The sequence below is a fragment of the Haliaeetus albicilla genome, chromosome 26, assembly GCF_947461875.1.
Source record: "Haliaeetus albicilla chromosome 26, bHalAlb1.1, whole genome shotgun sequence".
NCBI classification, from domain to species: domain Eukaryota; kingdom Metazoa; phylum Chordata; class Aves; order Accipitriformes; family Accipitridae; genus Haliaeetus; species Haliaeetus albicilla.
Genome location: NC_091508.1, coordinates 3,854,096 through 3,881,574, shown reverse-complemented (window position 1 = coordinate 3,881,574; position 27,479 = coordinate 3,854,096). Strand labels below are relative to the sequence as shown.

Genomic DNA, 27,479 nt, shown 5'->3' with positions numbered 1-27,479 from the left:
CTTGCTACGGGGAAGGCTCACGCAGCCACGTTTCAGGCGTCGCTCGGCTTACACAGACATACTGACATACCCAGCTCTTTCCTTGATTTTGGTTTGGAGCGAATTTCCTCTGCGTCGGCCGGCACCAAGTTCCTATATTCATCAAAGCCCTAAAAATCAGCAACAAAAGCCGCCGCTGAGCTACGTGCCCTGCTCTAAACTTCAGCAACAACACCACAAGCTATCGTGAGCTGTGCTGACGTGGGCTGGACAATTAAGACTATTAATTGGAGAGGCACGAGGTATTTCCATCCCCCATGCTAGTTTTTCCTGACAGGAAGAAACAGTTTTATGAATTGGAAGAACAACCAACAAAATACCCAATCCAAAGACATCCTGATACTCACAATGATGCAGCCTTCTAGCCGCATGTTCACTTGCTCATAAAGCCACACCTGGATCCTGGACCTCTGCAAAACGATGGAGGGGGAGAGCACAACAGGAACAGAAACACTCCACACAATTTTGTCCTCTCCTGTGCATTAAGAACTCCCTGCTGCCGACAGCTTTGTAACACTCGAGGCAGTAACTCTCACACGTGGTTTCAGCAATGTCCTAAGCCATTTTTAAGGTGGTAGACTATTCTGGAAATCCTCTCTGCCTTCACTGGCGAACACACAACAGCACAGGCTTCAAGACTGTCACGGAAAACATCCCTGCACACGTGACTGCAAGAGCAAACGCCTCTTACAAAGGTAACTCCTTAAGGTGAGAAGGAAAAACGCCCAACTCGGAACTAGCTGTTCTTCTCACGGATCGCAACGACAGCAAGTTCTTCAGTTCAAGCAAGACCGGCTCCAAAAACCCCATCCCGACCTCGGAAAGACCCGTCCGGCGTGCCGCCCCGCTCCCCACACGGCTCGAAGGGCCCTGCGCAAGAAGCACCGGGACGTTCCTCTCACACGGGGCCGAAGCCGCGGCAGCCTGGCGGTACTCACGTTCTGCAGGTAGCGGAAGATGAGGTTCTGGAGCGGAGCGTTAAGGACGCCCCAGAGACAGACCACGCACCCCCACCTTTCCTGCCCCAGGGTTCGGTAAAAACGCTGTTAACTGCTGTCATGGGGAACAGCTCAACTACCGGTGAAGGTGGAGGTGGCCAGGCTATGTTTCATACAGGACCTTCAGGAGAATACGAGCATAACAGGGAAGAAGAAAATATTTACAGAAACCATGGCGTACACCAAACCCCATCTCCGCGGACAGAGCCTAGGCCGGGGACAGGGAAGGCTGACGACAGAGCAGGAGGAGGGAAGCAGCGAGGGGGAAGCCTTCCTCGCCGGGCTCTCGCGCGCTCTTCCTCTCTCCCAAAGTCCACGACCGACCGACCCATGCTGGCAGAAGTCTCAGCGGGAGAAAGTCCTTCGGCAGGATAAAGCGTCGGCAGCTTGGGGCTGGGTGACCCTTCTGGAGCCGGAACAGCACTTTGCTCAGTTTTGGTTTCAGACCTTTCCTCTAGGAACGAAGACAGCACAGTGCATTATCAAAGCACGCAAGTGTTTTCTTCCAAAGAGAAAGTATTGACAATCCACTCCGACAACCGATTTTTCCTCTGCCAGCAGCAAATGCCTGAGGGCCGCCCCACCTTCACAAATCCTCGTAGGAAGAGAAGAGACTCAAGTTCTTCAAAAATTTAAGAAAATGATTCAAAAGGTAGCTGCTAGGGAAAACGATCCCTGGTGGCAGGGTACACAAGAGACCCCAGTCTCAGCTGTCTTCTGCAGGGTCACAAATTCAGACCGCATGTCTGACCAGCAGGGAAGTTTAGGACAACTGCGTGCAGATACTCCCAATGTCTACCAGTTCACCTGTGCTTTAAGACTCCTTGCAAAGCCTCAGCTAGGAAAAGAATCACCTCTGGGTATCCAACAAAATAATCAGTTTCAATTTATTTCTGTCTTTATTTTCAGCCGTCAATCAGTTCACCAATTTCCATGAAGAAGTCATCCTCATCATTCTCTGGGTCCATGTCAATTTTGTCTTCCTGTTTGCCTCCTGAGATTTCCCAAAGGAACTTCTCAAAGTCGTCTTCCACAGAGAAGGGCCCTGAGAAGCTCAACCGGCGTTTCTTTACGGCTATTTGTGAGGAAGCTGAGGTCGAGCTTGAGACCTCTGACGGTGCCACAGAGTCTGCCAGGCTTCCAATGTGCAGTTCAGGACTGGGAAGAACAAGAAAGAGAGCAAATCAGCGTATGACATTCCTTAAGCAGAGAGATGTTTTCTGCAAACCAGCTCTTAAAATGGTAGTTAATCCCTCCTACCCCTCAGCCTTACGCAGGGATTGTTATTCAATTAACCTGGGGCTGCTTCTACAGTCCAATGTATCAGCAGGTACATTTTGCACTTTGGGGATTTATCCGCGAAGACACAGCATCTGGGGTCTGGCAAAGAAGGTTCCGTTTTTGTCGCCAGAGACACTTTGCCACCTTTACTAATTTGACTGCAAAAAGGTTACCAAGTCAACCTCTGCAGGCGTTCGGAAAACCCAAGAAGCCACTGAAAAGCTGTACCAACTTGCAGCGTTTTCAGGCAAGAATCTAGATAAGCAGTCCAGCCAGCTGCTAGAAACTTATTATTTCAGACGAATTTTTCCTCTGCTGGATTTTGGCATGAAGTATCTCAAAACTCTAATTTTTCCACGTGTGGGAAAAAAAAAACAAACCAACTTAGTTTCACGTGAAAGGCACACTGATCAAGAAAAAGAACAAGTTGTGGTTGTTACCTGGTTTGGGGTTTTCCTCTCCCGCGTATGGAGAAGAGGCTGCCCTCTGGCAAAGCCGGAACAACAGCCTAGGAAGAAGCAAGATGGTTTTTAGGATACACAGGTCAAAGACTGCTTTGCAGATTCTTCCTCCGCTGCTTCTCCTCTGGCATTGCTGAGCCTTAACCAAAATACAGAGCCAGGGCACACCTGAAGAAAAGTTAGCGTTCCCTTAACGTTTACTAACGGCCTTGGGTCTTTTTGAAGAACGCAGCATTAAGGGACGTAGCAGAGCATTATGTAAACACTGCCATTCACCTCGTAAAAAGCAGAAAGGTACTACAAGCGTCCTGGCGACCGCTTCTGGATTTAAAAGGGAACGGAGACCCGTAGAACATTTCAGTCTTTCATCTTTTCTCCAAGAGGAGGCTACAACTTGGGCATAAATTTTACTAGGGACCCACTACTGCCTCAGCCGCTCTCCTTACCACAGCTGCTTTTTTAGCTGAAGGCTCCTTCCCGTCGCCACCAGTGGCACTCAATGGCTTCACAGCCGCCACGGCAGACGGATGACTCTCGGCTGCCTTACGTTTCAGTGGCTGCTTTGTGGGAGAGGTGGCTTTCCCATCCAAAGGCTTCAGGCACCCCTTCCGTCTGGCTAGAGTAAAAGGAAGAGAGAACTGATGCAGTCTTGCTCTGCCTCAGGAAAAAAAAAACAACAAACAAACAGGTTCTCTTAACAGCGCCACAACCCTTCTAGTTAAATGTATTTAGCCAGCACAATTCCACTGCCATTTCCCAGACTCTCGGCAGTATTTTCCACACCGTAAACTCTGTTTACCAACAAGCCATAAGAAGGAGCAAAGATATTACAAAAAGGAGCCAGAGTTACAACGTGAAAATTGTCACCCTCTGCCTTTCTTTCAAAGCATGACCTAAAGTAACTCTTTAACATACAGTCAACACTTACTTTCAGCTAACCATTCCAGAAGTTGAGCTGCCCGTTTCCCTGGTGATACGGCAGCACCCTTTCGGGGGCTTTCAACCCCATCTCCCGGAGATTTCACCAATATCCTCTTTGGAAGCTGATAAGCTGACCCTGAAACCACACTGGATTCAGGACTCCCTGATGCTGCAGTTTTATCCTTGATTGCCTGTTCAGTAGGAGATGGCACAGCAGCTGCTTCCTTCTGAAGCTTCTCTTCTTGGCGTTGCTTCAGTTGCCGCTTCTCCCACATTATCTCTTCAAGGCTCTTCACTTGAACTTTAGAATTAGTTGCACTCTGATCAGAGGGCTGGAAGGAAACAAAAGAAGAGGACTAAGGGGACAAAAATCTATGGAGATTTCATTCAGAAAATCTCAGTAGCAATCCCTCTGAAATAGCTCCGTGTGCAACAGAGCATGTTAATACCATTCAGATCTGACATTTTTCCCCATAAAACGTTGCCTGTAACCTGTAACAAGATCCATGCTTTGCTGTGGAAATAGTTTCAAAAGCCTACAATTCCCAACACAGCAAGCTTCTTCAACAGAGCAGAAGACTCTAGCTGTAATCTAGTACATTCTTTTTCAGCAACAGGAAGCCATACAAGCTCCCCCAAGACAGCATTCCCTGACAGACTGATTTCCTCTAATACAAACCTCCAGCCTTTTCTATTAAAGTTCTTAGCCCAGGATTTTAAGATCTCCTTCTTCCAGTCTCACAGATAAAGTCACGGAGAAGAAAAACATTAACCTCGCAGATTTTATCTGGTGCTAATAGGGTTTCTTATTCACTGTCAGGTATAATAAGATTAATTCAAAGCTTGGGGTTTAACACGTTGTCTGGAAATGCTATTCAAAGTAGTGACAGGACTTGCGACAGCACTGCAGCGCTTACCAAATGCGGAAAGGTAGGAACACACTCAAACTGGGAGCATGCAGCCAGTTACAAACAAAACATAACAAAATGTATCAAAAACTGTATGAATAGATAGATGTATGTCTTCACAAAGGACTCACCTCTGCAGCTGCAGAGACAGCTTTGGGAAAAGGCTTGCTCAATTCCACTATCATCTTTTCTTCTCTTCCAGGTGCTTCAAAACAAGAAAAAAAAAAAAAAAAAAAGAAGATCATCAGTTTGTCAACAGCAGAAATAAAGAAACCTGGCTACCTCTGTTTCCTTGTTCTGTCTATTTCCTCATGTCTAATAATGGGACAGAGGGAAAGGCTACAGTAAGCAATCCCTGCACCGTTCCAGCTCTCTTTCCCTCAATCGCACTATTCTCTTTTTACGTGGCTTATATAATCCAAACGGTATCTTTAGCGCTCTGCCAATTTTGACAAAAACTAGCCCTCACATTAAGAAGTTGATACATGCTTTGCAAACATAGATACATCAATAACTGAGTTAAACAATGCATATGCCAAAGAGGAAGGTAAGCCTGGATTCAGCCCAGGGAAGATCCCATACCACAAGCGGATGGCAGAAAAAACAGAAGCAAGAAACTAGGCTACAAAGCTCCTCAGTGGAAGAATTTTCCAGTGGGAAATACAGAAAGCTATCACGTGATTCATGGAAAAGAATATGGTTGCATATTCTGGCACTTCCTTGCCTTCTGACTTTGTAGCCTTAAACTCTTCTACCCTCTACGATATGCAGAAGGAAAAAGCAAAGCAAAACCTCAGCAAACTGAATTTGCTCGACAGGGGAAGCGCTTCACCAGGGCAGGTATCAAATCACCTTATTACCTATTAGCTTTGTGATCCGTAACAACCTCCTCCCTGTCGGGGCAGGTTCAGGTTGTGCTGGTGGAGCTGGCACTTTTCCTCCACTCTGCTGCACCCGCAGAGCTTTCTCCCGCTTGATTTCTTCCAAGGTTTTAACACGCACTTCTCCTGCTGGCTTGGCTTTACGTGCCGGCTCTGCCGGGCGCGCTTGGCTGAGCACAGACGGAGCAAGTGTGCTCTGCTTCTTGGGTTTGCTCTCAACTTTTGTCTTGGTAGGAAACTCTTTTGTTTTTTGCTTCTCTCGTTCCAATCGCTTGTGGTTTTTTTCAGCCAGGGAGCCTGAGAAAGTTTTGACGTGAACTGCAGGGGAAGGTCTTGCCCCCAAGCTGGGATCTTCTGTTTTACAACGTCCTTCAGTCTGGGGTTTCACTTGGGGTTCTCCTCGTCTCCGATTAGTGCTCTCAAGTCGAATTTCCTCCAGTGTTTTCACATGGATCTCTCCTGCTGGCTTAGCAGCCTTCTCTGTCATCATCAAAAAGAAAGAGAAGCACCAACATTTAAGGAGAGTCCAGCAATATTTAAAGTCTCCAAAATCTGTCACAGTACTAAGGAAAACTAGGTTTGCGTGATCCCAAGAATGCATCTTAGGACAGCACCATTCTGCACGGTATTCTCCTCCTTTAAGCCACTTGTATTTTGAAAACTAGTGCTATCCGGAGAGAGTGGCGACACAAACAGCATTAGTTTATTTTATTTTGTTACTTTCTCAGACCGTTGTCTCTCTGTTCGCATCTCAAACTCCTGCTCCTGGCAGTGCTTCTGTCCTACTTGTGCGTAAGCATACTGCAGCTTCTGAGGGTTCACAGCAGTTTTCAAGCGGAAACCTTGATGAGGCACGAGTGGACAGTACACCCCCCCTCTAGAGCCAGATCTCTGACAGTGGCTAAACAGGACAGCTTCAGCACTCAAGCAAGAGGAATCAGGCAGGCTTTTTAAACTAATTTTAGGGCTGTATGGAAGTTCATGGAAAGACAAAAGGGGAAGGCATACTTAATAGCCAGTTCGTACCTGTCTCTGTACGGCTCTGTTCAGAGGGCAGTCCTAGCCTCTCCTTCAGAGACCTGGGGACTTGAACTACAAGAGAGAACAGAAAAAGTTCGGCAGACTGCATAAATCTCCATTTGGTGCTCACGTTTCACAATGAGAGCCATCACTTCACTGGGATTCAGAGCTACCTTGAGCCCTCAACCAACACACAAAAAGAACCACTAGAAGAAAGGACAAACAGCAAACCTAAGCAGGAAATCTGTGCATCAAATCCAGATGTCTGCTTAGTAGCCGTACCTCTCTTTGGTGCGTTGTCAGCATTCTCCAGAACCTCTATCTTCTTCCCCAGCCTGTCAGCAAGGTTGCGCTTTAACGGAAGGACACTTTTACCAGCTTCAGAAAGAGAGAAAACAAGCAATACTTGAAGAACGTTTCTCTGCAGGAGGATTTTAGAACAGTCAGCCACAAACTTCAATGCTTCCAGGGATCTTTTCTTAGATTTGCCTTTCAGCTGCTAACCAAATTTGCCACTTCTGCCTGCCGCCAATACACATCTCTGCCAAAACGGATTTTCCTCCTGCACGCAGCAAAATTACCCTTAAACACAGTCACGTTTAGATGAGGGCACCCGAACAACGGCTCACAAAAAGTTCTTCCCTATGGAGGCTTTCCGTTTTCCCATCCTCTCGCCAAGATTCACTTGAATCACAGGCTCCTCCCCTAAAACAAAGACTAATCTCTTCACTGCACAGAAACCAGTAGCCACTAAGAGCATTGTCCTTCTAGTCCCCGTCCCAGCAAAAGGCACTCTTCTGGTAGCCAAACCACAGAAACGAGTGACTACGAGTAGCAGTAGTGCCACACGTTTTTTGCCTTTCAAAGGAATTTGTGCAGATCTGAACACCACCACTTATACACAGACTCCTATCACGCTACTGTCCGCAAGTGCCACCGTCAGCCTCGTCAACGCTTCAAAAATTGCCTACTTGTATAATACCATCTTCTATAGGTCTGCCCTTTCATTACTGCCCGCTTTTTCCACTTATCCCCTTTTTTGCATACTGACACTCATATTGACATTAGCCTCTCTCTCTGCTGCTACTGCACTTAACCCAACTGCTACTTCTGCCACGTGCTGTCGACACATTAGCTCATTCACAAATCTCACTCAACTTCAGGAACATGAGAGTCCAATTAAGCACACTGGAGAGTCTGTAAGGTGGTGTAATACATGATGAGCTACGGCTTAACGTCAGGCTGATAAAACCCACTTCTGGATCTTTTATTGCAACACAACAACCTGAGCACCTACAAATGCCAAATATTTCCAATCAAACCAGGGCCTTGAAGCATAAAAGCATGGTTTTAATTAGAAAAGGCAGCACCAGCAGGCTAACCTGTCTGAATTATCTTAATTATTACTTGACCTTTTGGTTGAGGAGCCGTGAAGTGGAAACAATAGTATTTGCTGTTACCTTGCTTTGTAGACAGACTCACAGTTCTCACTACCGTCCGTACAATTTCCTTTTCTGGCACAGGAATAGCCCGAGATTGGAGCGGAGGAACAGAAACTCCTGAAGGACCTTCTGATCATAGCAAGCAAAACATGAGGATGTTTAGGGAAAAAGAAAACAACTAAAAAAACAAACAACCAACCAAAATAAAAGAACTATCACAAAGACCAAAGACATTAGTTATCCATTACTGTGAAACATACAATGACCACTGCATGTAAATAAGAGAAATGAGCAATTTCCCTCTGATTTGCCCTTGGAATTCCAATCTAGAATATCAGCTGTTGGAGTTTAAGAAAACAGATTGCATGCCAAAGTAGCTCAAGGCCTGCAACTAAGCATGGAAGTCTGTCCCTCAAGCGGTTCTCAGCTGCAATCACCTCCCAGTCTGAACCCAACAGCCCCCAAAATTTTCCTTTCTCGTGCCAAGAATTGTATTCACCATTGCATAGCCAGCTATCCAGGTAGTATCAGAAGCTTAAAAAAAAAAAAAAAAAAAAAAAAAAAGATGAAGGTGAACAGAACGCAGAAGTAAGGGATCTTAACTCACCACCTTGGTTTTTTGTTGTTTCCTTTAGTTTCTCCAATTTGATTTCTTTAACTCTTTTTAATCCAAAATTTAAGTTGTCCTCTGAAAACAGAAAATCGTTACTGAAGCTGAGGCCTAAAGGCACATGTTGAAGAGCACACATCCTCAAGCTTCTTACAGCTCAGAACCCTTCCAAAGTCTTCCAAATAAACCCTCTCAACACTCCCCACCAGTAAAAAAAGCCATAGAACGGATGGGTATTTTGGTAAGCAACTGGCACCTCTCCTCCCATCCTACAGAGTAAAACCTACCGTCTTAAGCGTTTTAATCCATCTACACGATATTAGATTCCTCTGTCATTAGACATGGCTTCTTCCCACAGTGTTTGAAAGGACACATTTGCAGGCATTTAAACTCCACGCTGTGGCTCTATTTTCTTTTACAAAAGTCAACAGGGAGGAGTTGACCTGTCTGACCCAAGGGACATACGACATTATTAGAGAGGAATGAGCTCGTGGAAATAACTGACTCCATCCAGCTACCCGATGCTCTATCGTAGTTTTAGAACATATCGCTTTGGAATTAATCGTCAAGTTCTCCTTCCAAGCCATCCTACTACGGCTGCTAGAATACCTTGCTTTGTATTAGCACTGCCTTTCCTGGTGGAAATTATCCGCGATCCACTACAGGCTTCTGTTGCCGGTTGCTGGACAGGTGTTTTAGTTTCATCTCCTTCTTCAGAAAGCTGCTCTGAAAGTCCAAAATAAAACCTATTCAGTTATGGAGCAGGGATTACACAAGACGTTTCATGCTCATGTAGCTCGTACAATGACATTTCAGTCCATGGTTCATATTTTGTTCGTATTCTTAACTACAAGCAACTGTTTGTGGAAGGCTTTTTTTAAACAGCTGTATTGACTTGACAGGCTCATATAAGCAAGAGCTATACCGGGGAAAAAATATTTAAGACTCCAGACTCTCGTCCGTAGCTTTAAACACTACACAGTTCTGGCACTCTGTGAATTTGTACATTCACCTCCGGCAGAAATGCCTTCAGTAAGTAAAAAGTACCCATCTTCATCATCATCTGCAGCACTGATTACAGCTGCCTGGAGGATGTGTAGGACTTGGGACCTTTTCAGAGCTTTCCACTTTCATCACCCCCCTCAGCTGCCGAGAGGGACTCGACTGCACAGAAAGTCTGTTTTGCTGCAGTGACGCCTGAGCCATTTTCACATCATCTTCTGCAGGCTCAGGTGGACTTGGAAGCGTAGCTAGAGGAAGACGAGGATCATCTCTCATTTGGCCATGTAAAACTTTCACCCCAACCTTGCACTCACTGCCTAGATACGGTAGATAAGGTAGATAACCCACCTGGCTGCTGAATTCAGAGTTTCCTATTCCCCACCCCTACGAACACACTAGGAACAACGGCTTCCCTTCACACACTCATCTCGCCACCCTACCCTCCAGAAAAGATTACATGAGGGGAAAGCAACCTGGAGTGCAAAGATCACACAAAGCACAGAGAAGCTGAGCATGAAAGAAAGAATTAAATACCAGAATTACAGTCCGTTTAGCTGAGAGCCTGTGACTGCACACTTCTCCCTACACTCATCAGTGAGCAGTTACTCGATGCCTTCTACGGCATTGTACCCACTCCTGAGTAATATTCAGAATTAATTCTTTAATGCTTAAAGGAAAAGGACCCAAGAAACTCACTTCTGCTTGGCGGGAAGAAGCGCCCATCAACATAGCGTCCTTTCGTGTGACGGAAGGCGCAGTTGGATTTTTGACAGCCAGCTGGTTGATTCTCCCAGTAGCAAGGGATCTCACTGCGTTTTTTCTGAAGACAGACAGAAAGAAAAGCTCATGGTAACACTCGCCTTAGGCTTGCTAAGAGACATAGTTACACGTCATGCCAGAGAGAGGGCTATCGCAGTGCAGTGCGGAAACATCGTTCCAAAGGGCAGTCTATCACTGAAAGCATTGCAGGGCAGATCGACAAAGTTTGCGTACGCTGTAACTACTACATATTATCTAGCTTTCCTGTCATTCCGTTGGAGAAGACGGGGGCTCGCACACATCAGTTCAGGGTGGGCTAAACTAAGACAATGTGCAAAATACTGGGATTATTCAGAGGGAAAAAAATGCCTTAAACTGCCTAGCTTGAATCTATCTCAAGTTATCTTTCAGAGCCTTATTTCCTTCCCATCTTCTCCCTCCCCACCCTGTGCTACCCCAAGACGTCAGAACAACGCCAGCACCTAATACAAAAATGTCTTGCTGAGATATACCTAAGAAATTGATCTTTCTTCCCCCAACTTCCTCCCACCCCCCTCCAAGTAACGGAAACCAGTATCCTTTGAAAGCAAGTAAATCTATCACGTACAAGCACATTCAGGCTGCCGACAGCAAGGAAAAATGCTTTCAGGGATTTAGTTGGAGAACACATCTTTAGGCAAACACTCACATCGACTTCCATGTGTCTGAATCTGCAGGTAGTCTTGAAACAGCGACCCTCCTGCCACAGCCTGCACACTCTCTCATTTCCCAGAGCGGCCGCACAGTGGCGGAAGGAACAGCTGTCTCCCTGTAACCAAAAGGAAACCCACAAAGAGGAAATTAAAACAGTACAGCCTCCAGAATTATCCATGCTAGTAGAACTGGACGCAGAATCGAACTGCTTGTGAAGTTAACAGAAATCTGGATGCCTCCGCCCCCTCCTCTCCTAAAAACTCAACAAGAAACCCCAAAGCAAAAGAAGCCCAAACATACCTTGTCACAGGTGGAATAGAAATAGAAGTAGCAGTCGTCCCCTTGCTTGGACATAATCGACACCGTCTGAGAACCAGCTCAGGTTCGAAGGCTTCGCTCTCAACAGGGACTTCCTCCCGTCCTGGCAAGAGCTGGCTTCGCTCTTTCTTGGACGGAAAGTCTCCTGATGGCTTGAGCGGTCAAATCTTCTTTTTCAAAGTAACCCTAAAGAAAGGTATCAGTAAGCGAAAAAGAAGAAACAGTCCTACTCCCTGGTCTAACCTTCCAGCTTGCTGACCTGCCTGTGTCCTGTACCAAAGACCAAGAAGGGAACAAAACTTTTTTGTTGCACCCCAACAAACGCACGAGAGGAGTACTATTGCACCTACCTGTGGGTACTTGCGGGTTATAAAGCACAAAGTATTTCACTTGGGCAGTCTCTCTTGCTGCTCTACTTTGTGCCTTTAATCGCTTACAAAAATAGTAAAGATGCTTAACGCCCCCCCTGTGTATCAGGACAGTCAGATCACAAGGAAGGCAGAGCACCAGGAACTACGTGTTCTCATCCCCCTTGTCAATCCGTCAGCCTTACCCCAGCCGCAAACAGCTGATGATGATTTACCTGCTGGTTACCGCACTCCACTAGGCTGACAGCGCCCTCGGTGTCACAAGTTACACAGAGAACGCTGCACTATGATGCGTATGCAAACCACCCAGCATGTCGTCTGAAGCACAGGACAAGCTCTTGCTAACACATCGCGTTCTCTGCATGAGAATCTGAAGCCAAGTTGTCCAAAGCTGAAGCAGAACAGTCAGAATTTCCACTCTTTACAGTTGTTTTAGTCAACTCGACCTGTTAAATACTGTCTGGACACACGTACACATACCCGTTCATGCACACGCCAAGAGCGAGGGATGATAAAGTCAGCAAGAGCGATAGTAAAAATTAGAATGTGGGGCTATTTGCCACAGCAGACTGCATAAAAAGTCTCTCATTTTGAGGGAACCGGCAGACCCAAAAGATCTACATAACAGTTTGATGAATATGCCTTCAAGGCTGATGCTTTATAACACGAGTGATTTTGGGGTCAGCACACAAACAGGCATACCTACGTACACGCATACGGTATCAACGTTTCTATACACACGAGCGTGCACAGCACATGGTGCACGATATCCGTAGCGAGAGCAACTCTCAGCCCTAATCGGACACGTGGAGTTGCAATCAATTAACAGCAGGGAGACAGCAGATCGAGGATACAGCAAGCTTTGAGAGGCAGGGAAATGCTTCCTTTGCAAGTGGCATGGCTGCGTGATACCAAGAATTTGGAATTACACTGATTTTCGGAAAGAATTTGTTCTCTTTTTACATCAGAGCCAATGCTACAAGTTTGCCATCATACGCTGTTCTCTAATCCATAAATCCATCATCATGCATTGCAGCAAGATCACGGAAGGTTTGAAAAGATGGCTTAGGTCCAGTTCGACAGCTGATGATTTTTTGGTGCCTCCAGCGCTGAAGCTGATCTTCCCTAGCCACAAGCAGGTTTTTTGGATGCAAAGTCAGATACTGTGATTCTTACTGTTCTAAAGATACTAAATGCCATAAAACCTGCAACCACACCAGATAAAGCTCAAATTCAAGCGGTTCTGACCCCTTTCATTCCCATGCTGCGCGTTTCTGTGCAAGTATTTCTGACTCTCTTGGACAAAACGGAATGAAATAGTTCTTACGAGTTAATGACAAAAGGTTGGAACCTTCTACTCACACAAACACTAGCGGATTTTCCAGGATTTTTCTTTTTTTCTGGCAGGGGATTTTCCCAAATCTGAAATAAAGAGAGGGCAGGTTGGGTTCTCCTGTTAGTTACTGGGTTTTGACTGCTTGGCAAAGGGAATTGTTACGGGTTTGTGTGGCGGGGTTTTGGTAGCAGCGCAGGGGCCGCAGGGGTGGCTCCTGTGAGAAGCTGCTCGAAGCTCCCTCAGCTCGGAGTCGGACCCGCCTCTGGCCCAGGCCGACGCAATCAGCGACAGCGGCAGCGCCTCTGGGATGAAATATTTAAGAAGGGGAACCTGCAGCGAGTAGGGGGATTAGGAATGTGAGAGGAACAGCTCTGCAGATACCGGGGTCGGGGGGGAGGAGGGGCGCCTGAGGAGGTTGATGCCCCTGCAGCCCATGGAGCTGAACGGTGGAGCAGAGGCCCCCCAAGATGGCCGTGGCTCCATGGGAAAGCCCGCGCTGGAGCCGTGTGTGGCTGAAGACCGGCCCGCGGAAAGGACCCACGCCAGGGAAGTTTGTGAGGAACTGCAGCCCGCGGCAAGGACCAGACCTTCCTGAAGGACAGTCTCCCGTGGGAGGGACCTCACGGTGGAGCAGGGGCCGAGTGCGGAGTCCTCCTCCCCCTGAGGAGGAAGGAGGGGCAGAGACAACCTGTGAGGAACCGACCCCAGCCCCCATGCCCCGCCGCCGGGGGGAGGAGGGAGAGAAACCCGGGAGTGGAGTTGAGGCGGGAAGGAGGGAGGGGTGGGGGGCAGGTGGTCGCAGGTTTGGTTTTGCTTCCTAATATCCTTGGCTTGTTTGGATTTGCAGTAAACTAAACTGATTTTGTTTCTTCCCCAAGTTGAGCCTGTCTTTTGCCCGTGACCATAAGGGGCGAGTGATCTCTCCCACTCCTTATCTCCACCCACGAGCCTGCCTTATGTTTTCTGCTCATCCCACCGTGGCCCGGGGCGGCGGGGGGAGAGGAGAGTGAGCAAGCGGCTGCGTGGTGCTTTGTTACCGGCTGGGCTTCAACCACAACGGGAGTGAGACCAGTTGTTAAGCGCGAGGTTTCCTTCCCTTCCTCAGTATTGATGGGACTATTCACTTTTCACCCTTAGCACCTTCAAAAACAGACTCTTGTGTCATACAGATTCCTACGCATCTCCTCCTAGAAATTACTGGATGTGTTACTGATGCCATTGATAATTAAATGAAGTTTCAAGCACGATTTCTGCAGTTTGCACAAGCCAACTCTTAAATGGAAGGCAATTAAGGACCACCGCTTTGCCCAGCAGAGGCATTCCAACACAAATCAGGAGGAATTCACGGTCTAGAAGGTGCCATTTCTTTTCCCTAGGAAGTGAGACACACCTGTACAGTGCAACTTTACTATATCCACCGCCATGGGGGGAACAAGAGAAATCCCCTCAGATCTAGCTCTTTTGAATGTCCAAGCAGCTCAGCATTTCGCTTGTCGCCTTCCATATTCCTGAGCAGGAGTTTGACTGGACCCCTCCTGCCACCCGGGCTGCAGAAAAAGTGCAGCGCAGTCCATCCGTTGTTACACACATTTGAAAGACAAAGACTCGTCGCAGGCAGAGGCAGATTCTTTCTCCTTCACGTTCAACAAAACCACCAGCTCAAGAAACAGCAGGAACCGAGACCTAGCCAGTATCCGCTCACTGTACTCCACACTCAACACTCTTCACAGGTTTCGTGCTTTGAAGCCTTGCTACGGGGAAGGCTCACGCAGCCAGGTTTCAGGCATCGCTCGGCCTACACAGACATACTGACATACCCAGCTCTTTTCTTGATTTTGGTTTGGAGCGAATTTCCTCTGCGTCGTCTAGCACCAAGTTCCTATATTCATCAAAGCCCTAAAAATCAGCAACAAAAGCCGCCGCTGAGCTACGTGCCCTGCTCTAAACTTCAGCAACAACACCACAAGCTATCGTGAGCTGTGCTGACGTGGGCTGGACAATTAAGACTATTAATTGGAGAGGCACGAGGTATTTCCATCCCCCATGCTAGTTTTTCCTGACAGGAAGAAACAGTTTTATGAATTGGAAGAACAACCAACAAAATACCCAATCCAAAGACATCCTGATACTCACAATGATGCAGCCTTCTAGCCGCATGTTCACTTGCTCATAAAGCCACACCTGGATCCTGGACCTCTGCAAAACGATGGAGGGGGAGAGCACAACAGGAACAGAAACACTCCACACAATTTTGTCCTCTCCTGTGCATTAAGAACTCCCTGCTGCCGACAGCTTTGTAACACTCGAGGCAGTAACTCTCACGCGTGGTTTCAGCAACGTCCTAAGCCATTTTTAAGGTGGTAGACTATTCTGGAAATCCCCTCTGCCTTCACTGGCGAACACGCAACAGCACAGGCTTCAAGACTGTCACGGAAAACATCCCTGCACACGTGACTGCAAGAGCAAACGCCTCTTACAAAGGTAACTCCTTAAGGTGAGAAGGAAAAACGCCCAACTCGGAACTAGCTGTTCTTCTCACGGATCGCAACGACAGCAAGTTCTTCAGTTCAAGCGAGACCGGCTCCAAAAACCCCATCCCGACCTCGGAAAGACCCGTCCGGCGTGCCGCCCCGCTCCCCACATGGCTCGAAGGGCCCTGCGCAAGAAGCACCGGGACGTTCCTCTCACACGGGGCCGAAGCCGCGGCAGCCCGGCGGTACTCACGTTCTGCAGGTAGCGGAAGATGAGGTTCTGGAGCGGAGCGTTAAGGACGCCCCACAGACAGACCACGCACCCCCACCTTTCCTGCCCCAGGGTTCGGTAAAAACGCTGTTAACTGCTGTCATGGGGAACAGCTCAACTACCGGTGAAGGTGGAGGTGGCCAGGCTATGTTTCATACAGGACCTTCAGGAGAATACGAGCATAACAGGGAAGAAGAAAATATTTACAGAAACCATGGCGTACACCAAACCCCATCTCCGCGGACAGAGCCTAGGCCGGGGACAGGGAAGGCTGACGACAGAGCAGGAGGAGGGAAGCAGCGAGGGGGAAGCCTTCCTCGCCGGGCTCTCGCGCGCTCTTCCTCTCTCCCAAAGTCCACGACCGACCGACCCATGCTGGCAGAAGTCTCAGCGGGAGAAAGTCCTTCGGCAGGATAAAGCGTCGGCAGCTTGGGGCTGGGTGACCCTTCTGGAGCCGGAACAGCACTTTGCTCAGTTTTGGTTTCAGACCTTTCCTCTAGGAACGAAGACAGCACAGTGGATTATCAAAGCACGCAAGTGTTTTCTTCCAAAGAGAAAGTATTGACAATCCACTCCGACAACCGATTTTTCCTCTGCCAGCAGCAAATGCCTGAGGGCCGCCCCACCTTCACAAATCCTCGTAGGAAGAGAAGAGACTCAAGTTCTTCAAAAATTTAAGAAAATGATTCAAAAGGTAGCTGCTAGGGAAAACGATCCCTGGTGGCAGGGTACACAAGAGACCCCAGTCTCAGCTGTCTTCTGCAGGGTCACAAATTCAGACCGCATGTCTGACCAGCAGGGAAGTTTAGGACAACTGCGTGCAGATACTCCCAATGTCTACCAGTTCACCTGTGCTTTAAGACTCCTTGCAAAGCCTCAGCTAGGAAAAGAATCACCTCTGGGTATCCAACAAAATAATCAGTTTCAATTTATTTCTTTCTTTATTTTAAGCCTTAAGACTATGCGCTTCAGATGTCCAGCATTTCAGCAAGTTCCATGAGGAGCTCATCCTCATCCTTCTCTGGGTCCGGGTCAATTATCTCGTCCAGTTTGCCTCCTGAGATCTCCCAAAGAAACTGCTCAAAGTCGTCTTCCACAGAGAAGGGGGCTTCCCAGGCCCCTGTGGAGCTCAACCCGTCTGTCTTTACTGCTACTCGTGAGGAAGCTGAGGTCGAGCTTGAGACCTCTGGCGGTGCCACAGAGTCTGCCTGGCTTCCAATGTGCAGTTCAGGACTGGGAAGAACAAGAAAGAGAGCAAATCAGTGTATGACATTCCTTAAGCAGAGAGATGTTTTCTGCAAACCAGCTCTTAAAATGGTAGTTAATCCCTCCTACCCCTCAGCCTTACGCAGGGATTGTTATTCAATTAACCTGGGGCTGCTTCTACAGTCCAATGTATCAGCAGGTACATTTTGCACTTTGGGGATTTATCCGCGAAGACACAGCATCTGGGGTCTGGCAAAGAAGGTTCCGTTTTTGTCGCCAGAGACACTTTGCCACCTTTACTAATTTGACTGCAAAAAGGTTACCGAGTCAGCCTCCACAGGCGTTCAGAAAACCCAAGAAGCCACTGAAAAGCTGTACCAACTTGCAGCATTTTCAGACAAGAATCTAGATAAGCAGTCCAGCCAGCTGCTAGAAACTTATTATTTCAGACGAATTTTTCCTCTGCTGGATTTTGGCATGAAGTATCTCAAAACTCTAATCTTTCCACGTGTGGGAAAAAAAAAAACAACAAACAACTTAGATTCACGTGAAAGGCACACTGATCAAGAAAAAGAACAAGTTGTGGTTGTTACCTGGTTTGGGGTTTTTCTCTCCCGCGTATGGAGAGGAGGCTGCCCTCTGGCAAAGCCGGAACAACAGCCTAGGAAGAAGCAAGATGGTTTTTAGGATACACAGGTCAAAGACTGCTTTGCAGATTCTTCCTCCGCTGCTTCTCCTCTGGCATTGCTGAGCCTTAACCATTGCTGAGCCCTGGTGAGCCAGGGCACACCTGAAGAAAAGTTAGCATTGCCTTAACGTTTACTAACGACCTTGGGTCTTTTTAAGGAACACAGCATTAATGGACGTAGCAGAGCATTATGTAAACACTGCCATTCACCTCGTAAAAAGCAGAAAGGTACTACAAGCGTCCTGGCGACCGCTTCTGGATTTAAAAGGGAACAGAGACCCGTAGAACGTTTCAGTCTTCCATCTTTTCTCCAAGAGGAGGCTACAACTTGGGCATAAATTTTACTAGGGACCCACTACTGCCTCAGCCGCTCTCCTTTCCACAGCTGCTTTTTTAGCTGAAGGCTCCTTCCCGTCGCCACCAGTGGCACTCGGTGGCTTCACAGCCGCCACGGCAGACGGATGACTCTCGGCTGCCTTACGTTTCAGTGGCTGCTTTCTGGGGAAGGTGGCTTTCCCATCCAAAGGCTTCAGGCACACCTGCGGTTTGGCTAGAGTAAAAGGAAGAGAGAACTGATGCAGTCTTGCTCTGCCTCAGGAAAAAAACCCAACAAACAAACAGGTTCTCTTAACAGCACCACAATCCTTCTAGTTAAGTGTATTTAGCCAGCAGCTAAACAGGACAGCTTCAGCACTCGAGCAAGGGGAATCAGGCAGGTTTTTTTAAATTAACTTTTAGGGCCGTAGGAAAGCTCATGGAAAGACAAAAGGGGAAAGCATACTTAATAGCCAGTTCGTACCTGTCTCTGTACGGCTCTGTTCAGAGGGCAGTCCTAGCCTCTCCTTCAGAGACCTGGGGACTTGAACTACAAGAGAGAACAGAAAAAGTTCGGCAGACTGCATAAATCTCCATTTGGTGTTCACGTTTCACAATGAGAGCCATCACTTCACCGGGATTCAGAGCTACCTTGAGCCCTCAACCAACACGCAAAAAGAACCACTAGAAGAAAGGACAAACAGCAAACCTAAACAGAAAATCTGTGCATCAAATCCAGATGTCTGCTTAGTAGTCGTACCTCTTTTTGGTGCGTTGTCAGCATTCTCCAGAACCTCTATCTTCTTCCCCAGCCTGTCAGCAAGGTTGCGCTTTAACGGAAGGACACTTCTACCAGCTTCAGAAAGAGAGAAAACAAGCAATACTTGAAGAACGTTTCTCTGGAGGAGGATTTTAGAACAGTCAGCCACAAACTTCAATGCTTCCAGGGATCTTTTCTTAGATTTGCCTTTCAGCTGCTAACCAAATTTGCCACTTCTGCCTGCCGCCAATACACATCTCTGCCAAAACGGATTTTCCTCCTGCACGCAGCAAAATTACCCTTAAACACAGTCACGTTTAGATGAGGGCACCTGAACAACAGCTCACAAAAAGCTCTTCCCTATGGAGGCTTTCCGTTTTCCCATCCTCTCGCCAAGATTCACTTGAATCACAGGCTCCTCCCCTAAAACAAAGACTAATCTCTTCACTGCACAGAAACCAGTAGCCACTAAGAGCATTGTCCTTCTAGCCCACGTCCCAGCAAAAGGCACTCTTCTGGTAGCCAAACCACAGAAACGAGTGACTACGCGCAGTAGTAGTGCCACACATTTTTTGCCTTTCAAAGGAATTTGTGCAGATCTGAACACCACCACTTATACACAGACTCCTATCACGCTACTGTCCGCAAGTGCCACCGTCAGCCTCGTCAACGCTTCAAAAATTGCCTACTTGTATAATACCATCTTCTATAGGTCTGCCCTTTCATTACTGCCCGCTTTTTCCACTTATCCCCTTTTTTGCATACTGACACTCGTATTGACATTAGCTTCTCTCTCTTCTGCTACTGCACTTAACCCAACCGCTACTTCTGCCACGTGCTGTCGACACATTAGCTCCTTCACAAATCTCACTCAACTTCAGGAACATGAGAGTCCAATTAAGCACACTGGAGAGTCTGTAAGGTGGTGTGATACATGATGAGCTACGGCTTAATGTCAGGCTGATAAAAACCGCTTCTGGATCTTTTATTGCAACACAACAAACTGAGCACCTACAAATGCCAAATACTTGCAATCAAACCAGGGCCTTGAAGCATAAAAGCATGGTTTTAATTAGAAAAGGCAGCACCAGCAGGCTAACCTGTCTGAATTATCTTAATTATTACTTGACCTTTTTGACTGAGGAGCCATGAAATGGAAACAATAGTATTCACTACAAGTAGGGGATATTAACTCACCACCTTGGCTTTTTGTTTTTTTCTTTAGTTTCTCCAATTTGATTTCTTCAAGTGTTTTTATTCCAAAATTTAAATTGTCCTCTGAAAACAGAAAATGGTTAATGAAGCTGAGGCCTAAAGGCACATGTTGAAGAGCACACATCCTCAAGTTTCTTACAGCTCAGAACCCTTCCAAAGTCTTCCAAATAAACCCTCTCAACACTCCCCACCAGTAAAAAAAGCCATAGAACAGATGGGTATTTTGGTAAGCAATTGGCATCCTTCTTCAACCCTCCTCCCATCCTACAGAGTAAAACCTACCGTCTTAAGCGTTTTAATCCATCTACACGATATTAGATTCCTCTATCATTAGACATGGCTTCTTCCCACAGTGTTTGAAAGGACACATTTGCAGGCATTTAAACTCCACGCTGTGGCTCTATTTTCTTTTACAAAAGTCAACAGGGAGGAGTTGACCTGTCTGACCCAAGGGACATACGACATTATTAGAGAGGAATGAGCTCGTGGAAATAACTGACTCCATCCAGCTACCCGATGCTCTATCGTAGTTTTAGAACATATCGCTTTGGAATTAATCGTCAAGTTCTCCTTCCAAGCCATCCTACTACGGCTGCTAGAATACCTTGCTTTGTATTAGCACTGCCTTTCCTGGTGGAAATTATCCGCGATCCACTACAGGCTTCTGTTGCCGGTTGCTGGACAGGTGTTTTAGTTTCATCTCCTTCTTCAGAAAGCTGCTCTGAAAGTCCAAAATAAAACCTATTCAGTTATGGAGCAGGGATTACACAAGACGTTTCATGCTCATGTAGCTCGTACAATGACATTTCAGTCCACGGTTCATATTTTGTTCGTATTCTTAACTACAAGCAACTGTTTGTGGAAGGCTTTTTTTAAACAGCTGTATTGACTTGACAGGCTCATATAAGCAAGAGCTATACCGGGGAAAAAATATTTAAGACTCCAGACTCTCGTCCGTAGCTTTAAACACTACACAGTTCTGGCACTCTGTGAATTTGTACATTCACCTCCGGCAGAAATGCCTTCAGTAAGTAAAAAGTACCCATCTTCATCATCATCTGCAGCACTGATTACAGCTGCCTGGAGGATGTGTAGGACTTGGGACCTTTTCAGAGCTTTCCACTTTCATCACCCCCCTCAGCTGCCGAGAGGGACTCGACTGCACAGAAAGTCTGTTTTGCTGCAGTGACGCCTGAGCCATTTTCACATCATCTTCTGCAGGCTCAGGTGGACTTGGAAGCGTAGCTAGAGGAAGACGAGGATCATCTCTCATTTGGCCATGTAAAACTTTCACCCCAACCTTGCACTCACTGCCTAGATACGGTAGATAAGGTAGATAACCCACCTGGCTGCTGAATTCAGAGTTTCCTATTCCCCACCCCTACGAACACACTAGGAACAACGGCTTCCCTTCACACACTCATCTCGCCACCCTACCCTCCAGAAAAGATTACATGAGGGGAAAGCAACCTGGAGTGCAAAGATCACACAAAGCACAGAGAAGCTGAGCATGAAAGAAAGAATTAAATACCAGAATTACAGTCCGTTTAGCTGAGAGCCTGTGACTGCACACTTCTCCCTACACTCATCAGTGAGCAGTTACTCGATGCCTTCTACGGCATTGTACCCACTCCTGAGTAATATTCAGAATTAATTCTTTAATGCTTAAAGGAAAAGGACCCAAGAAACTCACTTCTGCTTGGCGGGAAGAAGCGCCCATCAACATAGCGTCCTTTCGTGTGACGGAAGGCGCAGTTGGATTTTTGACAGCCAGCTGGTTGATTCTCCCAGTAGCAAGGGATCTCACTGCGTTTTTTCTGAAGACAGACAGAAAGAAAAGCTCATGGTAACACTCGCCTTAGGCTTGCTAAGAGACATAGTTACACGTCATGCCAGAGAGAGGGCTATCGCAGTGCAGTGCGGAAACATCGTTCCAAAGGGCAGTCTATCACTGAAAGCGTTGCAGGGCAGATCGACAAAGTTTGCGTACGCTGTAACTACTACATATTATCTAGCTTTCCTGTCATTCCGTTGGAGAAGACGGGGGCTCGCACACATCAGTTCAGGGTGGGCTAAACTAAGACAATGTGCAAAATACTGGGATTATTCAGAGGGAAAAAAATGCCTTAAACTGCCTAGCTTGAATCTATCTCAAGTTATCTTTCAGAGCCTTATTTCCTTCCCATCTTCTCCCTCCCCACCCTGTGCTACCCCAAGACGTCAGAACAACGCCAGCACCTAATACAAAAATGTCTTGCTGAGATATACCTAAGAAATTGATCTTTCTTCCCCCAACTTCCTCCCACCCCCCTCCAAGTAACGGAAACCAGTATCCTTTGAAAGCAAGTAAATCTATCACGTACAAGCACATTCAGGCTGCCGACAGCAAGGAAAAATGCTTTCAGGGATTTAGTTGGAGAACACATCTTTAGCCAAACACTCACATCGACTTCCATGTGTCTGAATCTGCAGGTAGTCTTGAAACAGCGACCCTCCTGCCACAGCCTGCACACTCTCTCATTTCCCAGAGCGGCCGCACAGTGGCGGAAGGAACAGCTGTCTCCCTGTAACCAAAAGGAAACCCACAAAGAGGAAATTAAAACAGTACAGCCTCCAGAATTATCCATGCTAGTAGAACTGGACGCAGAATCGAACTGCTTGTGAAGTTAACAGAAATCTGGATGCCTCCGCCCCCTCCTCTCCTAAAAACTCAACAAGAAACCCCAAAGCAAAAGAAGCCCAAACATACCTTGTCACAGGTGGAATAGAAATAGAAGTAGCAGTCGTCCCCTTGCTTGGACATAATCGACACCGTCTGAGAACCAGCTCAGGTTCGAAGGCTTCGCTCTCAACAGGGACTTCCTCCCGTCCTGGCAAGAGCTGGCTTCGCTCTTTCTTGGACGGAAAGTCTCCTGATGGCTTGAGCGGTCAAATCTTCTTTTTCAAAGTAACCCTAAAGAAAGGTATCAGTAAGCGAAAAAGAAGAAACAGTCCTACTCCCTGGTCTAACCTTCCAGCTTGCTGACCTGCCTGTGTCCTGTACCAAAGACCAAGAAGGGAACAAAACTTTTTTGTTGCACCCCAACAAACGCACGAGAGGAGTACTATTGCACCTACCTGTGGGTACTTGCGGGTTATAAAGCACAAAGTATTTCACTTGGGCAGTCTCTCTTGCTGCTCTACTTTGTGCCTTTAATCGCTTACAAAAATAGTAAAGATGCTTAACGCCCCCCCTGTGTATCAGGACAGTCAGATCACAAGGAAGGCAGAGCACCAGGAACTACGTGTTCTCATCCCCCTTGTCAATCCGTCAGCCTTACCCCAGCCGCAAACAGCTGATGATGATTTACCTGCTGGTTACCGCACTCCACTAGGCTGACAGCGCCCTCGGTGTCACAAGTTACACAGAGAACGCTGCACTATGATGCGTATGCAAACCACCCAGCATGTCGTCTGAAGCACAGGACAAGCTCTTGCTAACACATCGCGTTCTCTGCATGAGAATCTGAAGCCAAGTTGTCCAAAGCTGAAGCAGAACAGTCAGAATTTCCACTCTTTACAGTTGTTTTAGTCAACTCGACCTGTTAAATACTGTCTGGACACACGTACACATACCCGTTCATGCACACGCCAAGAGCGAGGGATGATAAAGTCAGCAAGAGCGATAGTAAAAATTAGAATGTGGGGCTATTTGCCACAGCAGACTGCATAAAAAGTCTCTCATTTTGAGGGAACCGGCAGACCCAAAAGATCTACATAACAGTTTGATGAATATGCCTTCAAGGCTGATGCTTTATAACACGAGTGATTTTGGGGTCAGCACACAAACAGGCATACCTACGTACACGCATACGGTATCAACGTTTCTATACACACGAGCGTGCACAGCACATGGTGCACGATATCCGTAGCGAGAGCAACTCTCAGCCCTAATCGGACACGTGGAGTTGCAATCAATTAACAGCAGGGAGACAGCAGATCGAGGATACAGCAAGCTTTGAGAGGCAGGGAAATGCTTCCTTTGCAAGTGGCATGGCTGCGTGATACCAAGAATTTGGAATTACACTGATTTTCGGAAAGAATTTGTTCTCTTTTTACATCAGAGCCAATGCTACAAGTTTGCCATCATACGCTGTTCTCTAATCCATAAATCCATCATCATGCATTGCAGCAAGATCACGGAAGGTTTGAAAAGATGGCTTAGGTCCAGTTCGACAGCTGATGATTTTTTGGTGCCTCCAGCGCTGAAACTGATCTTCCCTAGCCACAAGCAGGTTTTTTGGATGCAAAGTCAGATACTGTGATTCTTACTGTTCTAAAGATACTAAATGCCATAAAACCTGCAACCACACCAGATAAAGCTCAAATTCAAGCGGTTCTGACCCCTTTCATTCCCATGCTGCGCGTTTCTGTGCAAGTATTTCTGACTCTCTTGGACAAAACGGAATGAAATAGTTCTTACGAGTTAATGACAAAAGGTTGGAACCATCTACTCACACAAACACTAGCGGATTTTCCAGGATTTTTCTTTTTTTCTGGCAGGGGATTTTCCCAAATCTGAAATAAAGAGAGGGCAGGTTGGGTTCTCCTGTTAGTTACTGGGTTTTGACTGCTTGGCAAAGGGAATTGTTACGGGTTTGTGTGGCGGGGTTTTGGTAGCAGCGCAGGGGCCGCAGGGGTGGCTCCTGTGAGAAGCTGCTCGAAGCTCCCTCAGCTCGGAGTCGGACCCGCCTCTGGCCCAGGCCGACGCAATCAGCGACAGCGGCAGCGCCTCTGGGATGAAATATTTAAGAAGGGGAACCTGCAGCGAGTAGGGGGATTAGGAATGTGAGAGGAACAGCTCTGCAGATACCGGGGTCGGGGGGGAGGAGGGGCGCCTGAGGAGGTTGATGCCCCTGCAGCCCATGGAGCTGAACGGTGGAGCAGAGGCCCCCCAAGATGGCCGTGGCTCCATGGGAAAGCCCGCGCTGGAGCCGTGTGTGGCTGAAGACCGGCCCGCGGAAAGGACCCACGCCAGGGAAGTTTGTGAGGAACTGCAGCCCGCGGCAAGGACCAGACCTTCCTGAAGGACAGTCTCCCGTGGGAGGGACCTCACGGTGGAGCAGGGGCCGAGTGCGGAGTCCTCCTCCCCCTGAGGAGGAAGGAGGGGCAGAGACAACCTGTGAGGAACCGACCCCAGCCCCCATGCCCCGCCGCCGGGGGGAGGAGGGAGAGAAACCCGGGAGTGGAGTTGAGGCGGGAAGGAGGGAGGGGTGGGGGGCAGGTGGTCGCAGGTTTGGTTTTGCTTCCTAATATCCTTGGCTTGTTTGGATTTGCAGTAAACTAAACTGATTTTGTTTCTTCCCCAAGTTGAGCCTGTCTTTTGCCCGTGACCATAAGGGGCGAGTGATCTCTCCCACTCCTTATCTCCACCCACGAGCCTGCCTTATGTTTTCTGCTCATCCCACCGTGGCCCGGGGCGGCGGGGGGAGAGGAGAGTGAGCAAGCGGCTGCGTGGTGCTTTGTTACCGGCTGGGCTTCAACCACAACGGGAGTAAGACCAGTTGTTAAGCGCGAGGTTTCCTTCCCTTCCTCAGTATTGATGGGACTATTCACTTTTCACCCTTAGCACCTTCAAAAACAGACTCTTGTGTCATACAGATTCCTACGCATCTCCTCCTAGAAATTACTGGATGTGTTACTGATGCCATTGATAATTAAATGAAGTTTCAAGCACGATTTCTGCAGTTTGCACAAGCCAACTCTTAAATGGAAGGCAATTAAGGACCACCGCTTTGCCCAGCAGAGGCATTCCAACACAAATCAGGAGGAATTCACGGTCTAGAAGGTGCCATTTCTTTTCCCTAGGAAGTGAGACACACCTGTACAGTGCAACTTTACTATATCCACCGCCATGGGGGGAACAAGAGAAATCCCCTCAGATCTAGCTCTTTTGAATGCCCAAGCAGCTCAGCATTTCGCTTGTCGCCTTCCATATTCCTGAGCAGGAGTTTGACTGGACCCCTCCAGCCACCCGGGCTGCAGAAAAAGTGCAGCGCAGTCCATCCGTTGTTACACACATTTGAAAGACAAAGACTCAGGCAGAGGCAGATTCTTTCTCCTTCACGTTCAACAAAACCACCAGCTCAAGAAACAGCAGGAACCGACACCTAGCCAGTATCCGCTCACTGTACTCCACACTCAACACTCTTCACAGGTTTTGTGCTTTGAAGCCTTGCTACGGGGAAGGCTCACGCAGCCAGGTTTCAGGCGTCGCTCGGCTTACACAGACATACTGACATACCCAGCTCTTTCCTTGATTTTGGTTTGGAGCGAATTTCCTCTGCGTCGTCCAGCACCAAGTTCCTATATTCATCAAAGCCCTAAAAATCAGCAACAAAAGCCGCCGCTGAGCTACGTGCCCTGCTCTAAACTTCAGCAACAACACCACAAGCTATCGTGAGCTGTGCTGACGTGGGCTGGACAATTAAGACTATTAATTGGAGAGGCACGAGGTATTTCCATCCCCCATGTTAGTTTTTCCTGACAGGAAGAAACAGTTTTATGAATTGGAAGAACAACCAACAAAATACCCAATCCAAAGACATCCTGATACTCACAATGATGCAGCCTTCTAGCCGCATGTTCACTTGCTCATAAAGCCACACCTGGATCCTGGACCTCTGCAAAACGATGGAGGGGGAGAGCACAACAGGAACAGAAACACTCCACACAATTTTGTCCTCTCCTGTGCATTAAGAACTCCCTGCTGCCGATAGCTCGAGGCAGTAACTCTCACGCGTGGTTTCGGTTATGTCATCGGTCATTTTTAAGGTGGTAGACTATTCTGGAAATCCTCTCTGCCTTCACTGGCGAACACGCAACAGCACAGGCTTTAAGACTGTCACGGAAAACATCCCTGCACACGTGACTGCAAGAGCAAACGCCTCTTACAAAGGTAACTCCTTAAGGTGAGAAGGAAAAACGCCCAACTCGGAACTAGCTGTTCTTCTCACGGATCGCAACGACAGCAAGTTCTTCAGTTCAAGCGAGACCGGCTCCAAAAACCCCATCCCGACCTCGGAAAGACCCGTCCGGCGTGCCGCCCCGCTCCCCACACGGCTCGAAGGGCCCTGCGCAAGAAGCACCGGGACGTTCCTCTCACACGGGGCCGAAGCCGCGGCAGCCCGGCGGTACTCACGTTCTGCAGGTAGCGGAAGATGAGGTTCTGGAGCGGAGCGTTAAGGACGCCCCACAGACAGACCACGCACCCCCACCTTTCCTGCCCCAGGGTTCGGTAAAAACGCTGTTAACTGCTGTCATGGGGAACAGCTCAACTACCGGTGAAGGCGGAGGCGGCCAGGCTACGTTTCATACAGGACCTTCAGGAGAATACGAGCATAACAGGGAAGAAGAAAATATTTACAGAAACCATGGCGTACACCAAACCCCATCTCCGCGGACAGAGCCTAGGCCGGGGACAGGGAAGGCTGACGACAGAGCAGGAGGAGGGAAGCAGCGAGGGGGAAGCCTTCCT

The 27,479-nt window shown here is 47.8% G+C and overlaps 4 protein-coding genes across 4 annotated transcripts; all 4 read right to left on the bottom strand.

Moving 5' to 3' along the window:
• Nucleotides 1-1,900: 1,900 nt before the first annotated feature.
• Nucleotides 1,901-11,369, bottom strand: LOC138682008 (zinc finger CCCH domain-containing protein 11A-like). Its single transcript, XM_069770727.1, is given in 17 exon segments — nucleotides 1,901-2,195; nucleotides 2,759-2,826; nucleotides 3,226-3,391; nucleotides 3,704-4,032; nucleotides 4,740-4,813; nucleotides 5,469-5,969; nucleotides 6,516-6,581; nucleotides 6,792-6,877; nucleotides 7,139-7,214; nucleotides 7,970-8,080; nucleotides 8,559-8,639; nucleotides 9,171-9,307; nucleotides 9,609-9,646; nucleotides 9,648-9,811; nucleotides 10,260-10,383; nucleotides 11,011-11,130; nucleotides 11,316-11,369. Coding segments are annotated over 17 exon segments (2,448 nt in total). The 3' UTR covers nucleotides 1,901-1,942.
• Nucleotides 11,370-12,890: 1,521 nt separating this feature from the next.
• LOC138682143 (small nuclear ribonucleoprotein E-like) lies at nucleotides 12,891-16,014 on the bottom strand. The gene is made up of 5 exons (XM_069771869.1): nucleotides 16,003-16,014; nucleotides 15,762-15,788; nucleotides 15,171-15,233; nucleotides 14,851-14,933; nucleotides 12,891-13,023 (listed from the first exon to the last, which is right to left on the bottom strand). Exons 1-5 carry the CDS (start codon nucleotides 16,012-16,014, stop codon nucleotides 12,891-12,893), a joined length of 318 nt encoding a protein of 105 aa, XP_069627970.1.
• A 698-nt stretch (nucleotides 16,015-16,712) lies between these two features.
• Nucleotides 16,713-22,766, bottom strand: LOC138682142 (zinc finger CCCH domain-containing protein 11A-like). Its single transcript, XM_069771868.1, is given in 12 exon segments — nucleotides 16,713-17,012; nucleotides 17,579-17,646; nucleotides 18,057-18,223; nucleotides 18,473-18,538; nucleotides 18,749-18,844; nucleotides 19,925-20,026; nucleotides 20,568-20,704; nucleotides 21,006-21,043; nucleotides 21,045-21,208; nucleotides 21,657-21,780; nucleotides 22,408-22,527; nucleotides 22,713-22,766. Coding segments are annotated over 12 exon segments (1,401 nt in total). The 3' UTR covers nucleotides 16,713-16,747.
• Nucleotides 22,767-24,287: 1,521 nt separating this feature from the next.
• Nucleotides 24,288-27,396, bottom strand: LOC138682141 (small nuclear ribonucleoprotein E-like). Its single transcript, XM_069771867.1, has 5 exons — nucleotides 27,385-27,396; nucleotides 27,144-27,170; nucleotides 26,563-26,625; nucleotides 26,243-26,325; nucleotides 24,288-24,420 (listed from the first exon to the last, which is right to left on the bottom strand). The coding sequence occupies exons 1-5, from the start codon at nucleotides 27,394-27,396 to the stop codon at nucleotides 24,288-24,290; spliced, it is 318 nt and encodes a 105-aa protein (XP_069627968.1).
• Nucleotides 27,397-27,479: the final 83 nt, after the last annotated feature.

Excerpts from the sequence above, each read along its gene's own strand:
- LOC138682143 (XM_069771869.1), bottom strand. Across the intron at positions 15,234-15,761 it reads TCTTCCGCTACCTGCAGAAC|AGGTCCAGGATCCAGGTGTG; the intron begins GTGAGTACCGCC and ends ATCGTTTTGCAG. Across the intron at positions 13,024-14,850 it reads TCAAGAAAAGAGCTGGGTAT|AACTATTTCATTCCGTTTTG; the intron begins GTCAGTATGTCT and ends TTAACTCGTAAG.
- LOC138682141 (XM_069771867.1), bottom strand. Across the intron at positions 26,326-26,562 it reads GGCTAGAAGGCTGCATCATT|GGCTTTGATGAATATAGGAA; the intron begins GTGAGTATCAGG and ends GCTGATTTTTAG. Across the intron at positions 24,421-26,242 it reads TCAAGGAAAGAGCTGGGTAT|AACTATTTCATTCCGTTTTG; the intron begins GTCAGTATGTCT and ends TTAACTCGTAAG.